Raw genomic sequence first — 23,129 nt, 5'->3', positions numbered from 1 at the left:
TTTTTAAACATTTATATTCAATTCTACACAAAGATAATTAATACTGTAATACTTTTGTACATATCTTCTGATATGTAATTTTGTTAACAATACATCTTATTTAAAGATAAAGCATGGTACAAATTTTTAAAGTTCACATCGTCGATCTTACTGATTGTGTAATTTTAAATTTAAATTTTGATACAACTCGTGGTTCTAACAGAATTAACAACAGTTTTTTTATAACTCAGTTCACAAGGTGGCAACTTAAAAAGTGTTTAAAATATGCAACTTATATAACATACATTGCACATAAACTTATCAAAAATACTTCTAATTAAGATTAATACAAGTAAATGTACATCACATCATTTTTGATCAACTGACTAATAACATTAATATAAAACTATAACAATGTAGTAATAAAAATTTGAACTCGATTGAAACAAGAATACAGTTACTGTAAAATATGTAATAAAATGTAATATCACGAATTAATCAGTCCTTAAGAGGAGTTGAATAAATATAATTTTTATTAAAAAGTATAAATACCTTCAATGCATTCAGAAGGCTGAATCCTATGTTATATATACCAACAAAGTGTGTGTTTAAAATTACATGTTGAAATACTTATTTTTTCAACTCTGAAACAATACTACAAATTGATACTTCAAGGACATCAAATTGTGCAATTAAATATTTAGCTGTATAAAATGTAAATTATGCTGTAAGTACGTACAAATCTAATATATATACTTTTAAAAAAGGAACGTGTAGAAGTTTATAAAATACAATTAAAATCACATTCATACATAACGAGTACTTGGAAGATAGTAATGGCACTTTGCATGTTTGAAATATTATTTGCACTACTGTTTTTGATTGTAACAGAAATCTAGAAATAACTGTTGCAGTTTGTTATAATTAACATTTAACTAAAATACATTTACCTATAAAAAATCTTCCGTAGATGTTACTGTAGCTTCTATAAGTAGACCGAAATCTAGTTCGGTTAGACTAGCTGTAAAAATAATATCATTTTATGAAAAGAACAAGTTACACAATTATTTATGCTCTAAATTTATACCTTTTGCTGTAAGTAGATCGAGAAATGTATCTAGCGGAGATAAACGATCCGCAGAAGGAAATGCAGCTAAACCTGCAAAAAATTTGTTACATAAAATATCGCGTTAATGTTTTGCTTATTGTCAGTTTATTTAGTATTACCATTGTGATGATTTCTGTGCTGCGATGTTCTACAACGATTTTGACTTATCTCGCCGCATAAAATGTTAGCAGCGTGTTCACGAGCTCGTATCATGAAACTCACTGGATGCAACCACTGATTTAGAAGTCTCTTGGCTCGTGATCTCGGTAGTAAAGACAACAAAGTTAATTTACGTATAGCATTTTCTTTCGTATCACTAATATCTGAAAGAAAAGAGCATTGCAAGAGAAGTACAAACTCGTATAAAAATGTTCATACTTAAGATGAAAACTGTACCAGCCATGATAATTTTGCTGACGTCCACTTGTAATTCAAATACTGATCGTTGTACATACTGTAAGAACATAGAATACTTTAGAGTTCTGTATCCAAGATAAGTGAAAAACGATGTGAATCCCTGTGGTGCTGGGAATGCTATACTTTCTATTGCACACCTATAGCGCTCTAATAATATAAATAATAACCATCGCCTTGCTTCGTCTAGTTGATCACTAAAAATATATGTTTATATTACATAGTGAATATGGTATAAATTTCGTTACATTTTATCGACAATACTGCGTAAGTGATTTAAAACTTACACCAAAATGAAGCCGCGCTCTTGTTCGATTCGTGGATCCACACTTGCAGCTCGACATAGCATTTGACAAAGAGCTCGTGATATTTCCAACTGTGCCGCGGCATGTCTTGTCGCCATAGCATGAACATGTAGGGGGGTACATGATCCTTGAACATACGTCATTGATGTCTGTGTACCATGTTTTAGTAAGTACATGGACAATTCCCTTAAGTTTACAGATACAACATGTTCCTGTTTCGAGGCTGTGCAGCTCTCTGTCTCGTTAAATGGCAAACTTGAGTCCAACAATTTATTACTGCGACTACCTGTTAAATCTCCAAGAGATACTGCCGCTACAACCAATCTGAAACATTATTTGTTCAAGTTAGATTACAATTTTGATATTTCAGTTTATATAAGGGTTGTACAGCCAAGGAAATAGTAGTAGTAAAATTAAAACACATTTCCATATTTGCTTAAAAGATGGAAATTTTAGTATTGTTAATGAACAATAATGTAAGTAAATTGGTTACATAATTCTAAATAATGTAGGATATTTTTTTAGATTATGCAAAATAGTCTTACCCTCCACTTGGAGACATTGGAGTACTGGATCTGGATAATGCTTCAGGTTGATAACACGCTAAAGAAACTAATAATTTTTCTGCAATTTTGCTGGGCTTAAACCTCGTTTTGTCCCCATTATTTTTACTAAGTTGATCCCATAATCTAGTCCACAAGTCGCTACGATAAGGAATTAATCTTTGTTGCGGCGAAAGTAACATAACCGACGTGTTCCAAAGCTTCTCATGACTCAATGTTATACTTAAATCGTTCACTTTAATTTCAAAACTATTATATTCTTCCATAGTTGTAACGGGTAGTAACGCCAGCAGAGGTATAGCATCTGGTAGCAAGTTTTTTTGTACCAAAGCATACGCACCACCGATAAGAACTTCTTGCATATACCGTACAATTTCCAGTGACCTTGGCTTTTCTGCGATTGTGCATACTAATTCTGAAATAATATCCACATCGTTTCTGTGGCAGAGAAAGTAATGTAGTATTCCTAAGCGTACTTCCGTTGATGTTTCTTTACGAAACACTTCGGCAAGAAAGTCGGAAGGAATTGTCAATTGTACCAAGTCCAATGTAGGTAAGTCTATTGTTAGTATGTTCGTATTAGGATGAAGAGTGGCATTGCTCCCTTCTAAAGAAGTTGAATCATATTTCTTCTTGCTTCCTTTGTTATTATTTTCTAATTCAAGTAATGGGACCAGGTAAGAAGAGCGCGATGGAATTGTAGTCAATGGACCACATAATATATGACAACACGGTTCGTGATTCGTTCCAATTTCAAGGAGATGAGTAAATAAACCTTGTACGAGGACAATCATGTGATGATGTTCATAAATCGCAAACGTTGGTCGTATAAGTTTAGCGCGCGACCACGGTATGCCTGGTATAACACAATGAATCACACAACTGTGATGAAGAAGCGTTACAGAATATGCAAAATGCACTGTATTAGATTCATTTAATGAGTTAAGTACATGTTGTTGTGGTTTTACTGGACGATACAAGTAATGGTGGCACACACAGACCATTCCTTTAGAGTCAGAAACCACAATGAGATCTAAGGAACAATCATGAACTCTTAAAGGTATAACATCATCCTCATAAGTTCCACAATTGGAAGAAGTTGATAATTGAGGTAAATTCAGCGGTATATTCAGCTGAAATGGAAAAAAGCAATTTGAAGTATGTAATAAGATATCTATAAATTATTGATTTATTAATATTAAATTGTGATGAAACAAACAATTTATTTACCACAGTCTCATGAGGTAAGTCATCGTGAAATTGAAGACCACTAAGTGTTGGATTAGTTCGTATAGACTTATTTTGTTTTTCATCATCATCTTCAGAAACTAAACTTACTGGAATTCGTCGATGATGTATATGATATAAAACTTGATTTATCATGTCCCATTGAGCCCAAATAAATGCTTTTACTAATGGTTCAGATTTTAACTCTTGTACTGGTTGAAAATCTGACTCAATTGTATCAAACAATATAGTATATATGATAACACCTGTATGACAGAATGATTCAATTTGTAATAATAAATAATAAAATACTTAATCATAATGTGCAAAATTTCTTACATTCTTGATGGATTAATAATAAGAATTTGTCCAAATGCCAATCTTCTTTTTCTCTATATAAAAATTGAATGCGTACTTGTTTAGATCTTTTTGTATCTAAATTATGAATTGTGACTTCTTTTCCACGTAATTCAACTATGTATGCTTCATACATTTCTACTTCAGTCAGTGTATTTTCATCTGTTCCTTCTACAGATTCTGTACTTGTGTCTGAGCAAATTTTCTGTTTCACTACATATCCAAAAACAGTATGGCTCTGATTTATTGATGCTTGTACAATATTTAATACTTCTGAGAATTGGTGCAACACCTGTATGATAATTTTTTATTTTAATTTTATAAAATTTATAAAAACAGATGAATTTATCTGTAGATTGGACCGACCTGTAATTTATCATTAGTCCGGTCGTAATGGCCTATAACAGTATATGACGTGAATACATTGTCTTTTACTCCTTCTTCTGTCCATCCAACTAGTAGACATCCGTCTTTCTCTTGGCCCAATAATTTCCATTGTTCCGCTAAAAATCAAACTTTCTCTTTATAAAAACACATTTTATGTTTATTATGTAAAAAGTACACATATTGAGCTGTTTTATAGGTGTCTAAATATTTGCAATTTGAGAAAAATTATGAAATCGCGATAGTTACCTGAATGCGTTTTTTCCGGCAAAAGTAAACATAACTTAGCAGCAAGATTTTCTATCATATCTATTTGCAAATTCTCGTTAATGTATAATACTTCGTAGATCTTAGTTTAGTAAACTAGGTTCGATTGTCTTTACTTTGTCGATAAGTATAAATCTTGCATATATTTTGACATTATCTGACGTATCGTCTGCTACTATTATGGCCACCACAGATACGCATTGCTTCCGTAAGTGCAATTCCCATTAATTTCCATTTCTGGCGCCACCTTCGCTGTAAACATTGCAAATCGAAGTGATAAAGGTAGTTACGGAAAAATATTTTTTATTTTTCATTAAAAACTTAAAAAAGCAATATAAATTAAAAATACATCGTGAAGATACGCACAGTTTATAGCGTGAATTTAAATAACGTGTTGATGAACAATCGAATTACATCAATTAATTTATTACTTCTTTCACAGATTTATTAATCATTTCAAAAATTGCGAAACAGCACAGCAGATAAAAAAACAATTATTATAAAGGCGTGGTAACGTTGTGTTAAGATTAATCATCGTAGTTGAATCATAAGTGTTGAGTTACTAAATAGTCATCAGTGGGAGGCCATAAAAAGTGAAGACAGGTTTTTGTTGAAAACCATCAGATCTTTTGTAGTAAACGACAACTTCAAAAATAGGGCTGTTAAAAATGGTCACTGGACGAGCGCTTCATTTCGTATTTAAAGTTGCGGATCGCAAGTTAACGGCGAAGTTTTATCGGGAAATTCTTGGAATGAAGGTTAATCTTTCACAATTCAAATTAGCATTTGATCATACAGAATTTTTTCTTACAGGTATTACGACATGAAGAATTTTCTGAAGGTTGTGATGCTGCTTGCAATGGGTTTGTAATTATTTCTTTGTGTAATATTGTTTTCCAATCAATCATATCTTCAAAATATAGATACGTTCAAACTTTTATTATTCTTTTATTTTAGTATTATTTTACATTTTGTACTACTTTTGAATCAATTTAGAGTTGACTTAATGTTGTATGTATTCATACAGACCATACGCAAATCGATGGAGCAAAACTATGATAGGGTATGGTCCAGAAGATACTCATTTTGTAATAGAATTGACTTACAATTATGGAATCAAAGAATACAAAGCTGGAAATGATTTTCGTGGCATAACAATTTGTTCTAAAGAGGCAATTGAAAGAGCACATTCAAGTGGATGGCCTGTAATAGAGGAAAATGGAAAATTTGTCTTGCAAGCACCTGGTGGATACAAGTATTATGTTATTGATGAACCGCAACCTATGAATAAAGGTACTATTAAAGAAATGTAAAATATTATTTGTTTTAAAATACCACTTACATTAAAATATTTCTTTTTTAACAGATCCAGTGCAGAAAGTAACTTTATCTAGTTCAAATCTTCAGAAAACTGTTGCTTATTGGAAAGATATTCTGCTATTGACAGTATTTGATCAAACTGATACAAGTGTTCTGTTAGGATATAGCAAGGATCAGGCTAAACTTGAATTTGAAGACATCGGTAAACTCTTTGAAGCAATCTTTATGCTTATGGTGAAAGAGTTTTTATAATAATGAAAGCTTTTGTTTTGTTTTTTCTTAGGTACTGAGGTCAATCATGCTACAGCCTATGGACGTATAGCATTTTCAGTTCCTCAGGCCGAGCAACCAGAAATTCAAAAGAGTATCAAAGAGAGTGGAAATAAAATATTGACAGATCTAATTACTTTAGATACACCAGGAAAAGCTTCTGTGACAGTTATTATTCTTGCAGATCCAGTAAATGCACTTAGCATACTTTTCTTTTAAGTTTAATGTGATGAATACACACTCTAAATAAATGTAAATAAATGTTTTAGGATGGTCATGAAATATGTTTTGTGGATGATGAAGGATTTCGTCAGTTATCAGTTCCAGATTACGCAAGTGAAAAAATTTTAGACAGATATATCGCGAAACAAGGATAAACTGTTAATACTTGGAAATTACAACATTTCTCTAAAAAGTTGTAAATGTTATCCATTTCAGTATTTTTTCAAATTTGGAAGGTTGTATTGTTAGTACTTTATTGTTTTAAAAATAATATAGTACATAAAGGTGATGGGATATACTATAAATTATTTTGTATAAAGAAAGAATCAATTTTCAACAGTTTACAGAGATTTTGAGTATTTGTTAAGTTTTTATAGTTTATATAATACATACTATTTTATAATTTATATGTATATAATTGTATAAAATGTATGCTATTTGGTGGAGGTTATTGTTATGAAATAAAATAAAAGCTTCAAATATCAGTTTTATTACTGCAGTACTTGAGAACAGAAAACCGTGATATCTCTCAGAGGTCATCAACAGTGACCCTTACACTTATAATTTCAAGGAAAGCGGTACAGATAGCATTGTAAGACGTAATATGTTTATTATGAAAAATGTCTGATAAACCTAAGTGCAAAATATACAAATCTGTTACTCGCATATTCTACATCAGTTCATTGAATGCTACAGTACTGTGGCTAAAATATTTTTAGAAATTATGAGATTTAAAACGTTTTTACTTTTACTTCTTTTTATATTTTTTACTATTGGTAAGTATAAATGTTTGATTTTCCTAAATGTTTTACCTTTGACTGCTTTTTTTTACTAAAGTATTTACAGATTATGAAAACTTCGTGTATAACAGTGAACATTAATATGTGAAAATATTATTTACATAGATGATATTAATGCAAAACGGAGATTTGGAGGTCGGCCGAGTGGCTTTTTTGGAAGGGGTTCCAATTCCCACAAACCACATGGTGGAAGTTCGTCACATCCTAGAACTAGTAATTCTGTATCATCTTCAGGTACTGATACATCTGTACCTAATCACATATCAGCACAAACATTACATAGACAAACATTTTCAGTAAACCACGGGTCTGGGTTAGGTCCCTCAACAAGAGTAAATACTGTTTCACACCCAAGTCAAAGTTCATTGGGTAATTAAACATATATCAAACATATTGCAAAATGTATTAAGATAATATTTGCATTAAATGTACTATTATTTTTTGCAATCTTAGGACCAATAACACCACAGCAAAGTAAAAATATTAACACCAATTTTTTAAATGCTGAAGGTGGAGGAGCCAAACGACCATGTAAGTAATATTTTACATGTTTTGACTATACTATATATTATATTAAGCATAAAATATAAGCTGTGCAATATATGTCTCTACGATAAGCTCAAACAAAACCTGCTGAAACTTCCTTTGGGACATCATATCCATCTGCTGTACCTACAGCAATTAGTCAAAGTCATTTACCAAATACCAAAGAAAGGCCAGGACTTGCTACTGAAAGTAAACAAACTTCATCTGCACCAACAGAACATGTTATAAAACCTACAGGAACATACCAAAATCAAGGTGTGTATATTTAATGTAATATATAGTAATTTTATTCATTTGTATGTATTATAAATAATTTTTCATATTATAGGTAGCAACATACCCTACACTCCGAATCATTCAACTGTAGGTCAAACAAATCCTCCATGGAGTAATCCCTATTTAGGTACCAACCGACCAAGTGCACCAAATGCACCAAGTGCACCAAGTGCACCAAATGCACCAAGTGCACCAAATGCACCAAGTCAGCCATGGAATCATCATTATCATCATCATCATGGAAATTCGAATCACTCAACTGTATCAAGTCAAACACATACTCCATGGAATAGTCCTTATGGAAATGTCAATCCATCAACAGTATCAAGTCAAACAAATTCTCCGTGGAGTAATCCCTACCTAAGCGCTAATCGACCAGTTATGTCAAGTTCTCAACCACCTTATCCACAGAATTATCCAACTTCTATTAGCTCTCAGTTTGGTCAACCACCTATGGGAGGTCAAACTACTTATCCTCATCATGTGTCATCAAGCGGTTCTTCGTCAACTCCTTTCTTTACTCCGAATTATCAGCCAAGTGCAATGCCAATGGGAAATCCTTACTCTTTACATCCTCCTGGGAGTATGCATGGTGCACCCGGACAAACTTATTATCCACAACAGTCACAAGTTTTTGCTCAACCTGCATCACAACCATTTGTACCTGGTCAAACTGTTATAATGGTTCCAGGACAACAAGATTCTGGCAGAGGATTCGGCCAAATGGTCAAGGAAGCTCTTGTATTTTCAACAATTAATGCAGGAGTGAATAGATTAATAAATCCTCACACCCATTATGTTGAAAGTAAGCCAGAGAGCAGTCCAGCAACTACGACGCATGTTACTTACAATAATCAATACTTTAATACTGCACCTGAAGTGAATGGTACATCAAATCCAACTGGAACACAAGGAACTGTTCCTGCTGGTAATTATGCAAGTGGAACACAAGGAACAGTTCCTGCTGGTAATTATCCAACTGGAACACAAGGAACAGTTCCTGCTGGTAATTATCCGACTGGAACACAAGGAACAGTTCCTGCTGGTAATTATCCGACTGGAACACAAGGAACAGTTCCTGCTGGTAATTATCCAACTGGAACAGGTACTTCAGTTGTAGGAGCAGGAAATACCTTGTCTTCATTGGGAAATGGGAATGCATACTCTACAAGTATTCCAAATAGTGGAGTGCATAGTCCAGTAAGTGGAAATGTTAACGAAGGTGGTAAAGCTATTACTGGAACTGGTACAACTACAAATATTGTTCCACCTAGAGATCAATCCAATGTATCGAGTAATCAAGGAAATATATCAGACAAATTTTTCTACAAGATTTCTGATAATGAACTTTTTAAAATAACAGAAGACCTTTTTACAAAATCACTTAATATATCAAAATACATAAGATTGAATTTACAGAAGCGTGTCACATCTTTCAATGTAACTGATGAAGCTACTAAACCGTAAGCATTGAGCCACAGTTATCATTTGTAATGATATTAGAGTTGATAATTTTTAAACAATTTGAATAATTGCTTCCTCTTTTATTTTCCAGATTGTTCGACATAGAACCAGAGTTGCTGGACTATCCTACAATTTATGTAACACGAGCTCTATATGATAATTATGAGCACGATTTTCGCAAGAAGTTAAATCGTACGATTGAAATACGTAAGCAAGAGAATCTTTTAATTGATACATTCTTAAACACAAATGTAATGGCAACAACGATGCAATGGTTAGCCGACTATGGATTCATCGATCCTGATGACTTTGAGAGAAAAGATGTTCTTCGTCGTATTTGGTTTACTATGTTCAGCGGAAGTTCGTGCGGATTCGAACGTGTATTTGCATCCGAAAATTACGATACAGACTTTATCGGTGTGCAAGATTGGATTTACTTTGAAAATCAGGAATCTGCAAAGAATATAGATTACATGGGCTATGTAGATAAATTAAATCTTGGAGATGTAAGTAATTTGTCAAATAATATTTAAAAAATAGCAATAATAACGATATTTATTGTTCTGTATGTAAATTTTTTTTAGACTGCCTCATTATTGAAATTAAATTTCCAAATGGATGGAATTGTTAAATCAAATGCAACAATATTTGTGGGTACTATGCCTGAGTTGGAGATGTCTTTGTACACTATATGCTTTTTTGCAAGACCAAATAATGTATGTCCAGTTTCATTCGGTGGTACTAAGTTTGTCGTTTACACCCACTCGTTTACATATTTTGGAAATGAAATTATAGACCATGCTCTTCCATTGTTGTAATATGGAATTAAAATGTATAAAAACATTTAATACAGCACATGAAATTTGCTGCATATAATATTACTATTATTAATAGCAATACAAATTTTTAAAAAATGTTATGAAGTAACAATTTTTCTACCAAACCATACATTGACCTATTTATTTGTATCGTATAATAGCAATATAAAACAACTTATCTTGATGAAACAAAATTGTAATATTTTTCTCTGAAATGATCTGTACATATAAATTAATATATTGAATCTTCCAATTAATTAATGGAGGTGGAATGCATAGAATACATAGTGTTTAAATGTTTTTGGCACAGTGTAGCTTCAAAGCTCCAAAATTTAGTTTTTTCTAAAACAAATTAAAGTTCTTACATAAGAGTACATAGAAACTAGAATTAGAATAACATGCCTTGTAATTAAAGATCTGTACAGTTAACTGAGTTGGATTTAAAACAATAAATTACAACAATATTGGTAATATTGTAATGTCATTTTCTATAAATAAGACAAGAAAACATGTTCTCATAGAGAATGTCGAGAAACACAATGCTGTAATCTTAATGATAATCATCTTTTGGAAACTGGTTTTATGCGTATTTACTGGAAATTTTTCATTATGAATTTTAAAAATATTAGAAGCAAGAGATACTTGAAGGAGATTCACATAATATAGTAAACACTACAAAAAGAGAATCTACTAGATATTTGTAAGAAGCAATGTCCTTGCGTGTCAGGGACGCGTCATTGTCCATGCTGTTTCACAAATTTGTTCGTTCCATAGATTTCGTGCGTTGCTAGATTATTCTATCAGATCCCTACCACTTGGCAAACACATCAAAGATCAATGCAAAGAGAAAGCCTATGACGCGTAATTCACGTTGCAATTCCGAACTGGTTTCAGTGTGAGTAGTGTATACGTCGTTTCACGGGAAGTCTTTCAGTAACTGGTTAGCCGTCCAAGAGTTAGCATCGGTCTTTCAGGAGATTCGTTATCGCGCCGTCGATCGAAACTTTAACTACAAAGAGACAATCATCGAAGGACACAAAAAGGGAGCATGAACATCAGGCTGATCCTGATCTGCACGATCCTCGTCTTGTTCGTGTTTGGTAAGCGTATTGAATTGTATGAATCATCAAAAAGGTTTGAAAAATAAATTCTTCGATGTAAAGCACTCAATTACGTCAGATCAGTGTAATAACGGTGCTTTGAACTCGTTCATTTTTGTTTTATATGATTTTCCGGTACAATTCTTTCCTTTCTTTTAAAAGCGTGTTGGAAGGAGAGACTTACGAACTTTAACTTTTTTAAAGTCGAGATTTTTGTGCGCCTATGGGATTACGAATTATTCACACTGTACGAAATAATTGGTAAATTACGTTTCTGGTCGATTCAAAACAACAGATCAAATTTTAAACTTGTAAAAAATATTGATGGACCGTATGCAATCGTTAGCTAAGGTAGCATGTTGGAAATTTAAGTATTTCTGGAACTTTTAAAACTGCAACGTTGAAACTTTCAACTGGTGAGATCGTTCAAGTTGAATGACCTTCCAATTACTTGGTAGCAGGTGTTAGGTACAAATTGATCTACGAACGCGGTTAGTTGACTTTCAACCCGAAAGGTATCGCGAAGCTGCAAGGAAACAATTTGTAACAAGATCTCCGGAGTAAATTGCTCTCGACTCGAACACCAACATACGTTGATGATTATTCACTTATTCGCATTTGATGGGATTGGAAAAGGACGCGCGTGCACGTCGTAGATGCCGCGAGGTCTTCTAGAAAGTCGTGGCGGTTGACATTGAATGAATGAATTCTAAGCTGTTCTGCGAAAACTGGAATTCGTTTCGTGGTCGTAGCACGACGATCCTGTTTCAATTCGACGAAATTTATCGCGATGACGTATTTTCGTGACTAATACAGTTCGGCAGCAATGCATCTAGCTACAGTAAACACATCGTAGAACGGTATAAGCAAATACAATAGAACCTTTGTTCTCTAATTAACAGCAGAGACACGGTGGCTCGAATAAATTTCTTAAAATTAATTTCCTTCATTTGAGACTGTGTGTATTTTAAATGAATATATTCCGCGAGTTAGCGAAGCGTACGATTCAGGATCTACTGCGCCATCGCATAACCCTACTATGCACATTTTTCATTTCGCGAATTGTAAAGACGCTAGAGTGTCAATTACTACAATTCGTTGAGCGTTCGAGTGCGTTTGATACAAATAATAACCGGGTCGACACGTTAACGGCGTATCATTATATTATTTAACGAATTGACAAATTGTTAGTAATCACGCGGGACAATCGGTAGAAGAGTGATAAGCCGACACTCGATCACCCGTGGGTGGAAGATCACGATCCGTGAGACACGCGATCGTTTGCGTTCTCTACCAGGAAATATCTAAGTTCGATTGCATCGCTATTCGACGAACGGTAACTTCCACGCGTGGCTACCATGGATTTTGATCGATCCATTGTGTTTCCCGTGATAACCGTGCGAATACGTAATCGTGGCGAAGATTCTACTCGGTGATACCATTCGTTTTACAGTTTGTTGATTTTGTAGCTGGGTAATTTTATTCGCGGCGCATGAAAAAAGATTTTTTTTCGCGTACAATTTGCTCACGATTGTTCGAGCAACGAAAAATTACGATAAGATTCTTTTGAATAGTCGATATCGGCAATGGAAAATCGAGTAAACGGAGAATCGGGAGTTCCGGAAGTTCTGGTGGTTGGTGGGGTGCTGGATCTCGCTCGAGAACACCGCGTCCAAGTACCTCCCATATGTCTCACACCAACCAGGGCACAAATCAAGGTAATTATACTTTTCCACGTATTCGTATTTGAATCATTTTTTCTCGTCCTGTTTTTTTCTTTTTGATCTTTCGATCGGCTTTGTCTACCTTTACAATTGTATATTATAGAAACATTGACGAACCAAGCATTGAGAAAGTCCCGAGTGCAACCCAATGTTTTGGGAGCATAACAAAATTAAAATAACATTTCTTTTCGATTAATATTTTTTAATTAACGATAAATCTGATTTAAGTAACGAAATAAAGGTCGTGTATTCGTGATTTCGTTCCGTTCACTCGCAGCGAGTATTGCGTACGCTGATATTGATTTGTCGTTTGTCCATGTATTGAATTTTGTTCGAATTAGTCGATGCTTAAACCGACAACTACGTTATCGGAAGTACCGTGTACGTATTAGTAATTTAGCTAGTACGTATTCGTATCTAAGCTAGATGGTCTTCCCGGTTAATTGAATAATCGGTGTTCCGGTGTGCCGTTATTTCGATCAACTTGTAATTCTTCTCGAAGGAGGATCAAATCAGAAAGCAGGATGGACTGTGCCGGACAAAAAGCCTACTGGAACCAACACCGCGGCGAAACCGTCCGCCCCTGTGAACGAGCAGACTGCCAAGGCCAGCGCGACGAATGTACAGTCTGGGTATAATCCTTCAGGTAACGAATCATGCTTCGAATCCCATTTCGGGGAATATACCGCTGCTCTAGGTCACCGCTCGCAGCATTTGCGTTACCAGTACCGAGTGAAATATTATATCTCGGAACTGACCTTCGATGAACGTCCTTGAACTGTACACGGAGTTGCAATTGCCTTAAAAGTCTCTACTAGAAGATAAATAAAGTATTAAATATCAGTTCGATTAAAAAAAAAAAAAAACCAAGTTGGTGACATCGAAGTATTCCTCGAAGTATTAAAAAAAAAAAAAACAATGACACCGCGCAACGGCCCCATAAAAACCAAACTTCTGCTCGGAGCATACTTTTCCGCTTCTAGAAGAGGAGAAGTTATTCAGGTGGCTCGTTTCAAGTGCCTTGTCCTGTAGAGAGAATACTTGTTCCGAACATCCTTTAACGAACAATGATTTTCAGGTGGATATCCTCGTCAACCAGCCAGCAACCCTTACATGCCAAATACCAATTCTCAACCGGGCCATGCATACAATCCTTCGGTTGGCCAAGGCTACAACCCATCGGTGGGACATGGTTACAACCCTTCACCGGGTCAAGGTTATAATCCTTCGGTAGGAGGACATCCATCCTACGGTGGATACAATCCTAGCTATGGACAGCCATCTTACGGACAACCATCTTATGGGCAACCATCTTATGGGCAACCATCGTTCGGACAACCATCCTTTGGACAGGCGCCTCAGCAAACGATTCTTCTACAGCAGGCATCGAAGCCAGGAATCGGACAGCTTGCGAAGGAAGCGTTCGTTTTTGCCGGTGTTAGCGCTGGCGTGAACGCAGCGGTGAACAGATTGATTCCGGGAGGCATTTATGGCACTAGGGGTTCGAGCAGCGGCAGTAGTAGTAACGAGGGCGTGCCTCATACTCAGATTACGTACAACAACTACTACAACAATGGTACCGCCCCTGTTGCCGATTCAGCTGCCGCGGGAGCACCTGCTGCTGCACCAGCTCCTGCTGCTGCACCAGCTCCTGCTGCCGGTTCAGCTCCTGCTCCTGCAGCTCAACCAGCGGCTGAGACACCGCAGGCTACGCAAAACAACGCTGGCACCAACAGTGCCCCAGCTAATAACCCGAACTCTCAGGAGAACAATCCCAATCCACTTGGATTCGTCACCTCTAACGATGACATTAAAAAGCTAACGGAGAGTCTGTACGAAAAGGAGAACGATAATAACGCTTTTAAACATATAACGATGAACTTGCAAGGACAGAAGACAGACGATAGCGTCACCGACGACGCTCCTGCACCGTGAGTATCGAACCGTTTCGAAGGTTTTTGCGTTTTCTCGAGTATGGTTTGAGCGATGGTACGACCATCATTGAGAGTTCCTTATCTTAACGGTACCCACGTTACAAACTTTACGGGTATTTGTGGTACGTAGAGTGCTTGCACTTTTGGTAAATTCGGAGTAGTAGAGAATATCTACACCCTAGGTGTAAGCACCTAATCTTTTAATGAAAAATATCGATTGCCTGCTCAAGCTTGCTTTAACGACTAGTGGTTCTCGCGTTGATGATAATTTGTACAATGCCTGTAATTGTTCTCGCTTCAGGTTGTTGGACGTGAAAGCCGAAGCTTACGAGATTCCAACGGTAAAAGCTGTCTTAGCTTTGCACGATAACTACGAGCTGGATGTAAAAACGAAAGAGACCGTCACCTCCGATGAACGCCGAGAAGAATCGGATCTCATTGATAAGATTCTCGATACTGACATAATGAGAACCACTATGAGATTCTTAGTCAATAAAGGATACATCCCGGACGACGAATACGAGTTCAAGGATAGCATGAAACGCATATGGTTCTCACAATTCAAACGAATCGATGGTGACGCGTCGAGTTCTGGTTTTGAGACGGTATTCTTGGCTGAGAAGTTCGATTCGGACATAATTGGCCTGCACGATTGGATTTACTATGCTAAGCAGGAAGCTGACAGCAAGCTCAATTATCTTGGATACATCAAGGAAGTCAAGTTGGGGAATGTGAGTCACGCACAATGTTCGATATTTTCTTTCAGTCGCGCTCGGTGTCCAAAGGCGGCATGTTTTCTAAAATTGTTACTAATATTCCTTGCGTCTCGTATTGCAGAAAGGAGCGGTCCTTAAAGTGCGCTCGTCGCTGAACGACATAGTGCAACCAGTCACCACTGTTTTTGTCGGTGTATCACCCGAATTGGAGTTTGCTCTGTACACAATGTGCTTCTTCACTCGTCCTAACAACGTCTGTCCAGTTTCACTCGGAGGAGCAGAGTTTATGATCATTGTGAGCAGGATCAACTATTTTGGAAAGGACATTTTGATTTCGGCTTATCCTGACATCTAACTTAATCGATTATAGCAAACAAGTAATGACTTTACAATGGAGATTGCGATCTTATAAATTAATTAAGTATAAACATGTAATCAATACTCGTGTAGAATAGTATAGGGAATTAGATGTTTACTACGTATGTCTAACTTGAATACTGTAATATTTCATTGTTCCACTACGTAACGAATTTAAAGTGAGTTATTCAAAGCTGATGACTAATGCTATGAATGTAATAACAACTTATACAATCCGTTGCAACAGAGGATTGCATAAGTCCGATGAAAACGCATGGACTCCAAAGATACACGATCTAAATCTTTTTAAACAGCAGAATTTGTACATAACTGTTTGTTTCGAATTTAGTACAATATATGGAACATGAACTGTGAAGAGTTTTAAATGTGTTTTACATAAAAAATACTACGTTAATACTATTACATACCGGACTGGTTTTTTCGCGTCGTCTTTCTAATTCTGTGAGTTCTAGTATAGGTATCATAGAGGGCCGACCATGAGCGCACCGAGTAGGGATTTTTGTCTTCTTCAATAATTTCAAGAGCCACTTACATTGTTGCAGTGTCAGTGGGTCTCCAAATTTTATAGCCCCTAAAATACACTTTGTATTAGACGATAGTGAATGTATTGTTACGTATAAATAAATGAGATTGTAATTGTATTAGTATTTGTTACTGAGAAATATATACTTTGAATATTTATATTTTACACATTGTGTATATAATTCGTTAAATTATTTAGTAAATTACAAATATCCCAATAGAGAAGAACATACCATGACAAGCTTCCATTGCAATTGCATTGTGAATAGTAAGTGGGAGATCATTGACCTGACAATATTCATTGTTTGTAAAATTTTCTAATATTTCATTCAAAAGATTCTGCACATTGAGCTTTAGCTTTATCTCGTTGTATCGATATTTGTTTCTTTTTAAACATTCTGGCACAGTGTACACTGTCACAGTGTTATTATTTATGATGCTTAAGTTAATTCCAAATTTCTTTAATTGCATTGTATTTGATAGTAGTAAATTACATGTATCTATAGGTAATTGTATAATTATAGGATCTTCCAATTTAACGGAAAATAACTGATTTTTTATTTCTGCCTTGTATTCTAAAAATTAATTCTATGTATATTGTCCACGAATATTCATCAAAGATTATTTTAATGTTAAACTTGTTGCAAATAATTACTGTCGATTAAATTTTCATATCGTATTCGCTCGTGAATAGCATGTTGATCCATCAATAAAAGCACTTTAACATGGTTTTGGATTATTAATCCTACTATCAATTCGTTGTTCATCTGACCTAATATCTGGAGAAGCAAGTATTATTGTTATAATACAGGAAAATTTATTAATATACGAAATGCCTTTGTGATTTAATTACTGTTACGAATTTCAGGAGATCCTTTTTTAATTTGAATTCACGGAACCGTTGAACAACTTTGCACAGTCGAACATTCATTTCTTGATGGTACAACGTATCTGCTACCGAAAGAAATTTAATGTATCGATATAACTGAGTAATCGAACGAAAAAAATGTATTTATCATTACATACTTGGCAATCCTATTTTTAATTTGGCTGATATACTTCTACGCGATTCATTCAAAATATCGGTTTTCGTTAACTTGGTATTTCCGCGTAAAAGTTTATGTAATTTCTCTGGCAAGAAGTTGAAATGTTTATAAAATTTTTGAGAGTTGCTGTGAAGTTTATTTATTTTCTTTAAGCTGTACGATCCATTATCAGGATAGGTCCAATTAGACCACTCAGAAAGAGTCAATGTTACAGTTTCTTTGCTTATAGTGTTATTTTGTGAAGCAGGTGTAAGCAATTGAACAGCGTCAGTTGTTTCGTTTATTTTTAATTGATTCAGACTCATTTTACATTGTGTTTCGTTGCTTTTGCATTCTACTTGTGTATTAATGCTGTTAAGTTTCATCCGATCGAAACAGTTAATAGATGCCTTCTGTTTATTGGCTGTATTTTCGAAAATCGGTGAAATTTTTAACGTAGTAGTTCTTTTTTTGATAATATGACAGAATGTATGCAGTACACAGGCCCTTTTGGACGCACGTAATTCTCGATGAATCAATGTATTTTCAAACAATTTAGCGTTATTGAAATTATTTTCGCAACTGTAAATCAAATTCTTTTGTCCCTTAATATGACTTAAAGCACTCTTGGAAAGACACATCGTATTATTTTTAGCAAAGGTATTTAGTATTTCATTTCTTACACTCTGCAATAAATCTTGAATTTTAGGTAAAATTAAAGTTTTCTTTCCGTTTTCTATCGTGAAAAAATATTCTTTGCACGTAATAAATAATAAAATAAAAATTGTCTCTTTCTTTGGTATCTGCCAATACTGTGTTCTGATACAATTGTGCAATGCAGCAATGAAAGTAGCCAAGACCATTTGTAAAATTAGAGGGCAGTGAACAGGTCTATTGTTTAGAAATATATACTGTCTATCATTTAATATAACATTACCCGATCCAATGTATGCAGAGAATTTGATGTCAGATTCTTTCGTACTTTCAATGTGCCATAAATTATCAATCGATATTTCTGTATTATATAACAGTTTAAAAATTTCTATCGGCTTATGAAACTTGGTGATTGCCATGATAATTTTTTTTTGTTGATTGTCTCTGATAGAAAATGAAATCTACAAATACGAAGGAGAAATCTAATAAGAAAATTTGTCTTATGTATTTTGATAGTAATATTTCTATACAGAATATATCTATGAATTCTCATTTACCTGAGGATTAATTATGGCAATGTTTGCAATTAAAAAATACATTAAAGACACATTCCACTTGTCTAATGATAATTCATGAAATCCATAAATGCTTACGGTTGTACCTTGCGATGGTCTTTTTTGAACTCTAACAATGTTTGAAGCATTGTATGCTTTGAAAATCTGAAAATACAAAAGGATTATCAGTTCTCGTGTGATAACATTTACATTTGAAAATTGATTACAATACTCTTTGTACCTTTATATATGTTTTAGACGATCTACAATATCTAGATGTAATTAGCATAGCATCGGATAATCTGCGAATGTTACCAAGCGTTTGACCCCTTGAATTACAAATGTCTTGTATATTATAAATTCTTTGTAGTTTATATTCCGCAGTAGTTTTTAATTCTTCTTTAGGTATTCCTATACCATTGTCTATTACTTGAATTATACGCCGTTCTGCGTGTATTCGTATTGCAATTGATACAGCGTTTGCATTTAAAGAATTCAACACCTAACAGATTAAAATTTGAAAAAATGATTTCAATCGCAATATATAAGGTAAACGGTTGCGTCTTTATTTTGAAAATTGTTTATTCACCAATTCCAACACACATTCCGGTAAACTCGTAACGTTCGATATTGCAGTTATTGATGTTTCCATTTTAATTTTACCAATAATAAATAAAAAACAGTTTGGAATGTCGATCCTTCTTTGAAACGTTCAGTTGGATTCAATTCAGTCATTAGTCGCAAGTATGCGTCCAATCGCATTCAAAATCGTTCAAACGAGCCAATCGATAATCGTCGTCTACGAAGAATCAATTTGGAACTATCGATTATTGGTTAATGATACATGTACGTTACTTTTGTTAGGGAACACGCAATAATCGAAACAATTTTTCACGAAGATTGTAAAGAAGAATACAGACTGTCTCGAAAAGGATATCGAATAAAATGACCCCCTTATACGACGTATTTATAAAAATTTTTTTATTTTATTGCAACTACTAAAGAATTTTCACATGTCGCTGCGCGAACCTCGCATAATTGTCGAAAACGATGATCGAATATTTTTACACACAGAGTACGTAGAATTTTATACAATAACAATTTCTGTTCTCTTTTTTATTCGGCTAGGAGTATTCAATACAATTTACGAACGTTCAGTTGTGTGCATAAAAGGAAGGACTTTAAATCAAAATGATATTACACGTAACTCGTGTATCCTATTGATGCTCGTATAAATTCGAAATGCATATTCCGTAATGCTTCCATCGATTTCGTTCGACGTTTGCGTTCGTGAGTCGCTTTCGAAATTAGTACACTGTTAACCACGTTCCGATAATTATACAGACGTGCCTAAATTATATTCCATATTAGATATAGAAAACTTAACAATCGTGACGGATATGTCAAGATCCCTAAGTCTTGGGATTAACTAAATTTGCATAGTTAAACATAGTTCAAGTCGTGATCGATCATCGACCCACGAGTTTCTCTTTTATATAGATTTATCATCGAATGTCGTTCTATCATCGTTTTTTTTTACTTTTTTTTTTACCATCGTCTTTCTATCCGGCTCTTCACGCGAACGTTCAACAAAACGCAATTAAAAGGAAGCTTAATTTACATAAAATACGTAGTTACATACGTACACATATAGATACGTAACGCGCGTAAAAAAGTTCCTCGCTCCTCTAGTTTCATCCGTTGTAACGTATCAATATAATCGATATTATTACAATTACGTCCAACAGAACAACATTTTTACAATTTAGAAATAAAAAAAAAAAAAATAAAAAAAAAAATAAAATAAAATACGCTCGTTCAGATACGGTGAATCACGCAAACTAATCGTAACATTATCATCGAATTTCATCTACAGATGCTTACCCCCAGTGTTCTACGCATCGGACGTGTACATATTATATACAGTTGAAGATCGCAAAAGTATCCGTCTACTTTAATTATTGCTATGTCACGGTTTACACATTCGTAAATGGAAGATTTATGAAAAAACTTTCTCCGAGAAACAGATGCTTTTTTTTTTTTACATACGCACAATGCAATACAGACACGACTAAAACGGTATTTGAAATAGAAAAGTAACACGAACCGGCCGCCTCGATTTCATTATTAAGATTATCGTATCTTTGAATCGTCAATTTAAGAAGTCGTTTTAAACAAATTGTTGCACAATTTGGCACTACTCTGATTACCGAAGATTAGCTTAGAAGGTGAATTATTGTTTTCTATCGCAAATACTGTTCCGTTCATCTATGATCTTGAACACTGGTTGCACGTCGTCCCCTCCTTCGAAAACAATTTTTCTGCTTCATCATTAGGAAATAATAGAGATCAACGAAACGAAACGAAACGATTTCGTTAAGGAAGAAACGCGCCAAAACATACAACTTGCAGCGAAATTAACAGCATACCTTTTTCGCGCCCGAAACGATCTTAATTATTATAATTCTCCGACGTTATACCTGGGCCTGGTCGCACATCAGACATCGAGAGAAAGTGAAGTAGGAGAATCAATGATAGTATAAAACGAGTGTTTACAGTTGTTGCAGCTAGCGAGCTTGGAAACGTAATTCTAAAACTTAGTGATAAATCTACACGTAGAAAAGCATCGAAATGTCGGATTGAAAGCTCGCCGTCTAATAAAATGGTATAATGGCTTTATTGTAGTAAATTATAGTAATAACAATCACATATGGTGTCATCTATCAACGAGATATAACACGCACGTTTAAAATGATGGGGACATAAATAATTTAGACGCATCGTGTGCTCGACGTAGTGCTTAGAAATCATGTAACATTAAATATATATATATATTTATATATATTTATATGTATAATATATATATATAATATGTATAAATTGTTGAGTTATTTCCTATAAATATCTTCTAAAATCTGGCTTGGCAAAATTAATCACTTAGAAACAAATTCACAATTTTTTAGTCATTAACTTTAGGCACCAATGGTATGCAGACCCTGTCTTTGGTACATACGACCGATTCGATTTCATTATACCCGGATAAGGTATAATTTTAGTATATCTGAACGCAGAAGACATCGATTGTTAGTCTCCCGCCATTGAAGAATTCTTTCGTTAGCGATACACAGTTGGTTTGTTCCTCCATCGTTTGTTCGTTACACATTGTTCGTTACATTTTTTTTTTTTTAGTTTCATCTTTGTTCCAGTGCGATATCTACGGATTGCTTGCATTCCTCGATATACGGCACAGTCCTCAAACACGTCCAGTAACAAAAACTCAGTCTTCTTCCTTCTTTTCCGGTTTCAAGTCTATCATTACGTGGAGCTGTTCCGGGCTGATTCTGCGATCAAACAAACGCACAATAATGACACACGCACTTTCAATAGACAATGTACTCTCATTAACGTGTTAATTAGACGCTCACCCTAGGAGACTCTGTAAGTCACAGACGAAGCGGTAGACGTATCGCTTTCCAGCGGTCTTGTGTATAATGTTCTTGTCGTAGTAATAGCGGAGACCACGGCTCAGCTTCTCGTAGTTCATTTTAGGCTTGTTCTTACGAATTCCCCAACGACGGGCCACCTCGTCCGGATCCGTCAGCTTGAATTCCCAGCCATCGCCGGTCCACGAGATGAAGCCTTGGCACGATTTGTCCGTAAGGAGTTCCAACAGAAACTGCCAGAGCTGAATGGGACCTGAACCGGTAAAGCAGGGGCCGCTGCCTGAAAAACGATCGGTCGATGTAATTACGTCTAATAACCGTTCACGTGTGCAATAATAATCGAACCTTTCGTAAGGTCCACGATGCTACGTAAATTTCTGCTACTCACCGGTGTAACCGGCTATCATCGTGCTCTGCAACAGAGGCTTCTGGTCCGGACTGTTGCCGATCGACGAGGGATGATGAGGATTAGAAGAGTCTCGTGGGCCAAGACCCGCGAGAAAAGCGGGATGATGAGACAGGTGTTCACCAACGGGACCGATTGCCCATTGATCACCGCCAACGCCGCCAGCTCCACCTCCGCTTCCGCTTCCTGGAACCGTTTGGAATGGCGTCGCGTCGTACTGTCCGTATCCACCGCTCTCGCTGTATCCCTCATGGTAGCGACCTGTAAATCGAACTTGTTAATCGCGTACGTAACCACGATCGACGAAACACGAGTCAACTTTCGGACGTATATCGACCGTTTAGCTCGGGATC

At 35.2% G+C, this 23,129-nt stretch overlaps 6 protein-coding genes across 13 annotated transcripts in view; 3 read left to right on the top strand and 3 right to left on the bottom strand.

Moving 5' to 3' along the window:
• Window positions 1-654: 654 nt before the first annotated feature.
• Window positions 655-4,855, bottom strand: Pigeon (gamma-secretase activating protein pigeon). Its single transcript, XM_076323497.1, has 10 exons — window positions 4,587-4,855; window positions 4,320-4,456; window positions 3,936-4,245; window positions 3,600-3,862; window positions 2,352-3,502; window positions 1,789-2,130; window positions 1,484-1,698; window positions 1,207-1,410; window positions 1,067-1,138; window positions 655-1,000 (listed from the first exon to the last, which is right to left on the bottom strand). The coding sequence occupies exons 1-10, from the start codon at window positions 4,642-4,644 to the stop codon at window positions 930-932; spliced, it is 2,823 nt and encodes a 940-aa protein (XP_076179612.1). The 5' UTR covers window positions 4,645-4,855; the 3' UTR covers window positions 655-929.
• On the top strand, window positions 4,713-6,883 carry LOC143153002 (glyoxalase domain-containing protein 4). 2 transcript variants are annotated; one of them, XM_076323752.1, is made up of 7 exons: window positions 4,713-4,886; window positions 5,047-5,362; window positions 5,418-5,467; window positions 5,632-5,897; window positions 5,971-6,126; window positions 6,208-6,383; window positions 6,464-6,881. In XM_076323752.1, the coding sequence occupies exons 2-7, from the start codon at window positions 5,273-5,275 to the stop codon at window positions 6,569-6,571; spliced, it is 846 nt and encodes a 281-aa protein (XP_076179867.1). In that variant the 5' UTR covers window positions 4,713-4,886; window positions 5,047-5,272; the 3' UTR covers window positions 6,572-6,881. The 2 variants fall into 2 exon arrangements, with proteins under 2 accessions (XP_076179867.1, XP_076179948.1); XM_076323833.1 differs by lacking the exon at window positions 4,713-4,886 and having other exon boundaries at window positions 5,246-5,362; window positions 6,464-6,883.
• A 155-nt stretch (window positions 6,884-7,038) lies between these two features.
• Window positions 7,039-10,421, top strand: LOC143152938 (uncharacterized). Its single transcript, XM_076323628.1, has 8 exons — window positions 7,039-7,192; window positions 7,322-7,450; window positions 7,514-7,585; window positions 7,670-7,747; window positions 7,835-8,017; window positions 8,091-9,501; window positions 9,594-10,008; window positions 10,087-10,421. Exons 1-8 carry the CDS (start codon window positions 7,141-7,143, stop codon window positions 10,318-10,320), a joined length of 2,574 nt encoding a protein of 857 aa, XP_076179743.1. The 5' UTR covers window positions 7,039-7,140; the 3' UTR covers window positions 10,321-10,421.
• An 821-nt stretch (window positions 10,422-11,242) lies between these two features.
• Window positions 11,243-16,813, top strand: LOC143148710 (uncharacterized). Its single transcript, XM_076315318.1, has 6 exons — window positions 11,243-11,420; window positions 12,995-13,138; window positions 13,647-13,790; window positions 14,223-15,075; window positions 15,380-15,809; window positions 15,916-16,813. Exons 1-6 carry the CDS (start codon window positions 11,369-11,371, stop codon window positions 16,147-16,149), a joined length of 1,857 nt encoding a protein of 618 aa, XP_076171433.1. The 5' UTR covers window positions 11,243-11,368; the 3' UTR covers window positions 16,150-16,813.
• Window positions 16,814-17,220: 407 nt separating this feature from the next.
• LOC143148726 (DNA mismatch repair protein MutL) lies at window positions 17,221-19,881 on the bottom strand. Its single transcript, XM_076315359.1, has 6 exons — window positions 19,517-19,881; window positions 19,169-19,429; window positions 18,931-19,092; window positions 17,721-18,834; window positions 17,548-17,648; window positions 17,221-17,473 (listed from the first exon to the last, which is right to left on the bottom strand). Exons 1-6 carry the CDS (start codon window positions 19,577-19,579, stop codon window positions 17,327-17,329), a joined length of 1,848 nt encoding a protein of 615 aa, XP_076171474.1. The 5' UTR covers window positions 19,580-19,881; the 3' UTR covers window positions 17,221-17,326.
• Window positions 19,882-20,028: 147 nt separating this feature from the next.
• Pnt (ETS transcription factor pointed) overlaps window positions 20,029-23,129 on the bottom strand; it is a 279,236-nt gene continuing 276,135 nt past the window's right edge. For all 7 annotated transcript variants that reach the window (XM_076315257.1, XM_076315274.1, XM_076315299.1 and 4 more), the window contains 3 exons: window positions 22,759-23,037; window positions 22,353-22,650; window positions 20,029-22,268 (listed from right to left, as the gene is read on the bottom strand). In XM_076315257.1, coding sequence (XP_076171372.1) covers window positions 22,205-22,268; window positions 22,353-22,650; window positions 22,759-23,037 — 641 coding nt within the window. In that variant the 3' untranslated portion in view covers window positions 20,029-22,204. The remainder of the gene's footprint in view (window positions 22,269-22,352; window positions 22,651-22,758; window positions 23,038-23,129) is intronic.

This window comes from Ptiloglossa arizonensis, chromosome 1 (assembly GCF_051014685.1).
Source record: "Ptiloglossa arizonensis isolate GNS036 chromosome 1, iyPtiAriz1_principal, whole genome shotgun sequence".
In the NCBI taxonomy this organism is placed as follows: domain Eukaryota; kingdom Metazoa; phylum Arthropoda; class Insecta; order Hymenoptera; family Colletidae; genus Ptiloglossa; species Ptiloglossa arizonensis.
Note: the sequence above shows the minus strand (reverse complement) of the source record. Positions and strands in the feature narration are given on the sequence as shown.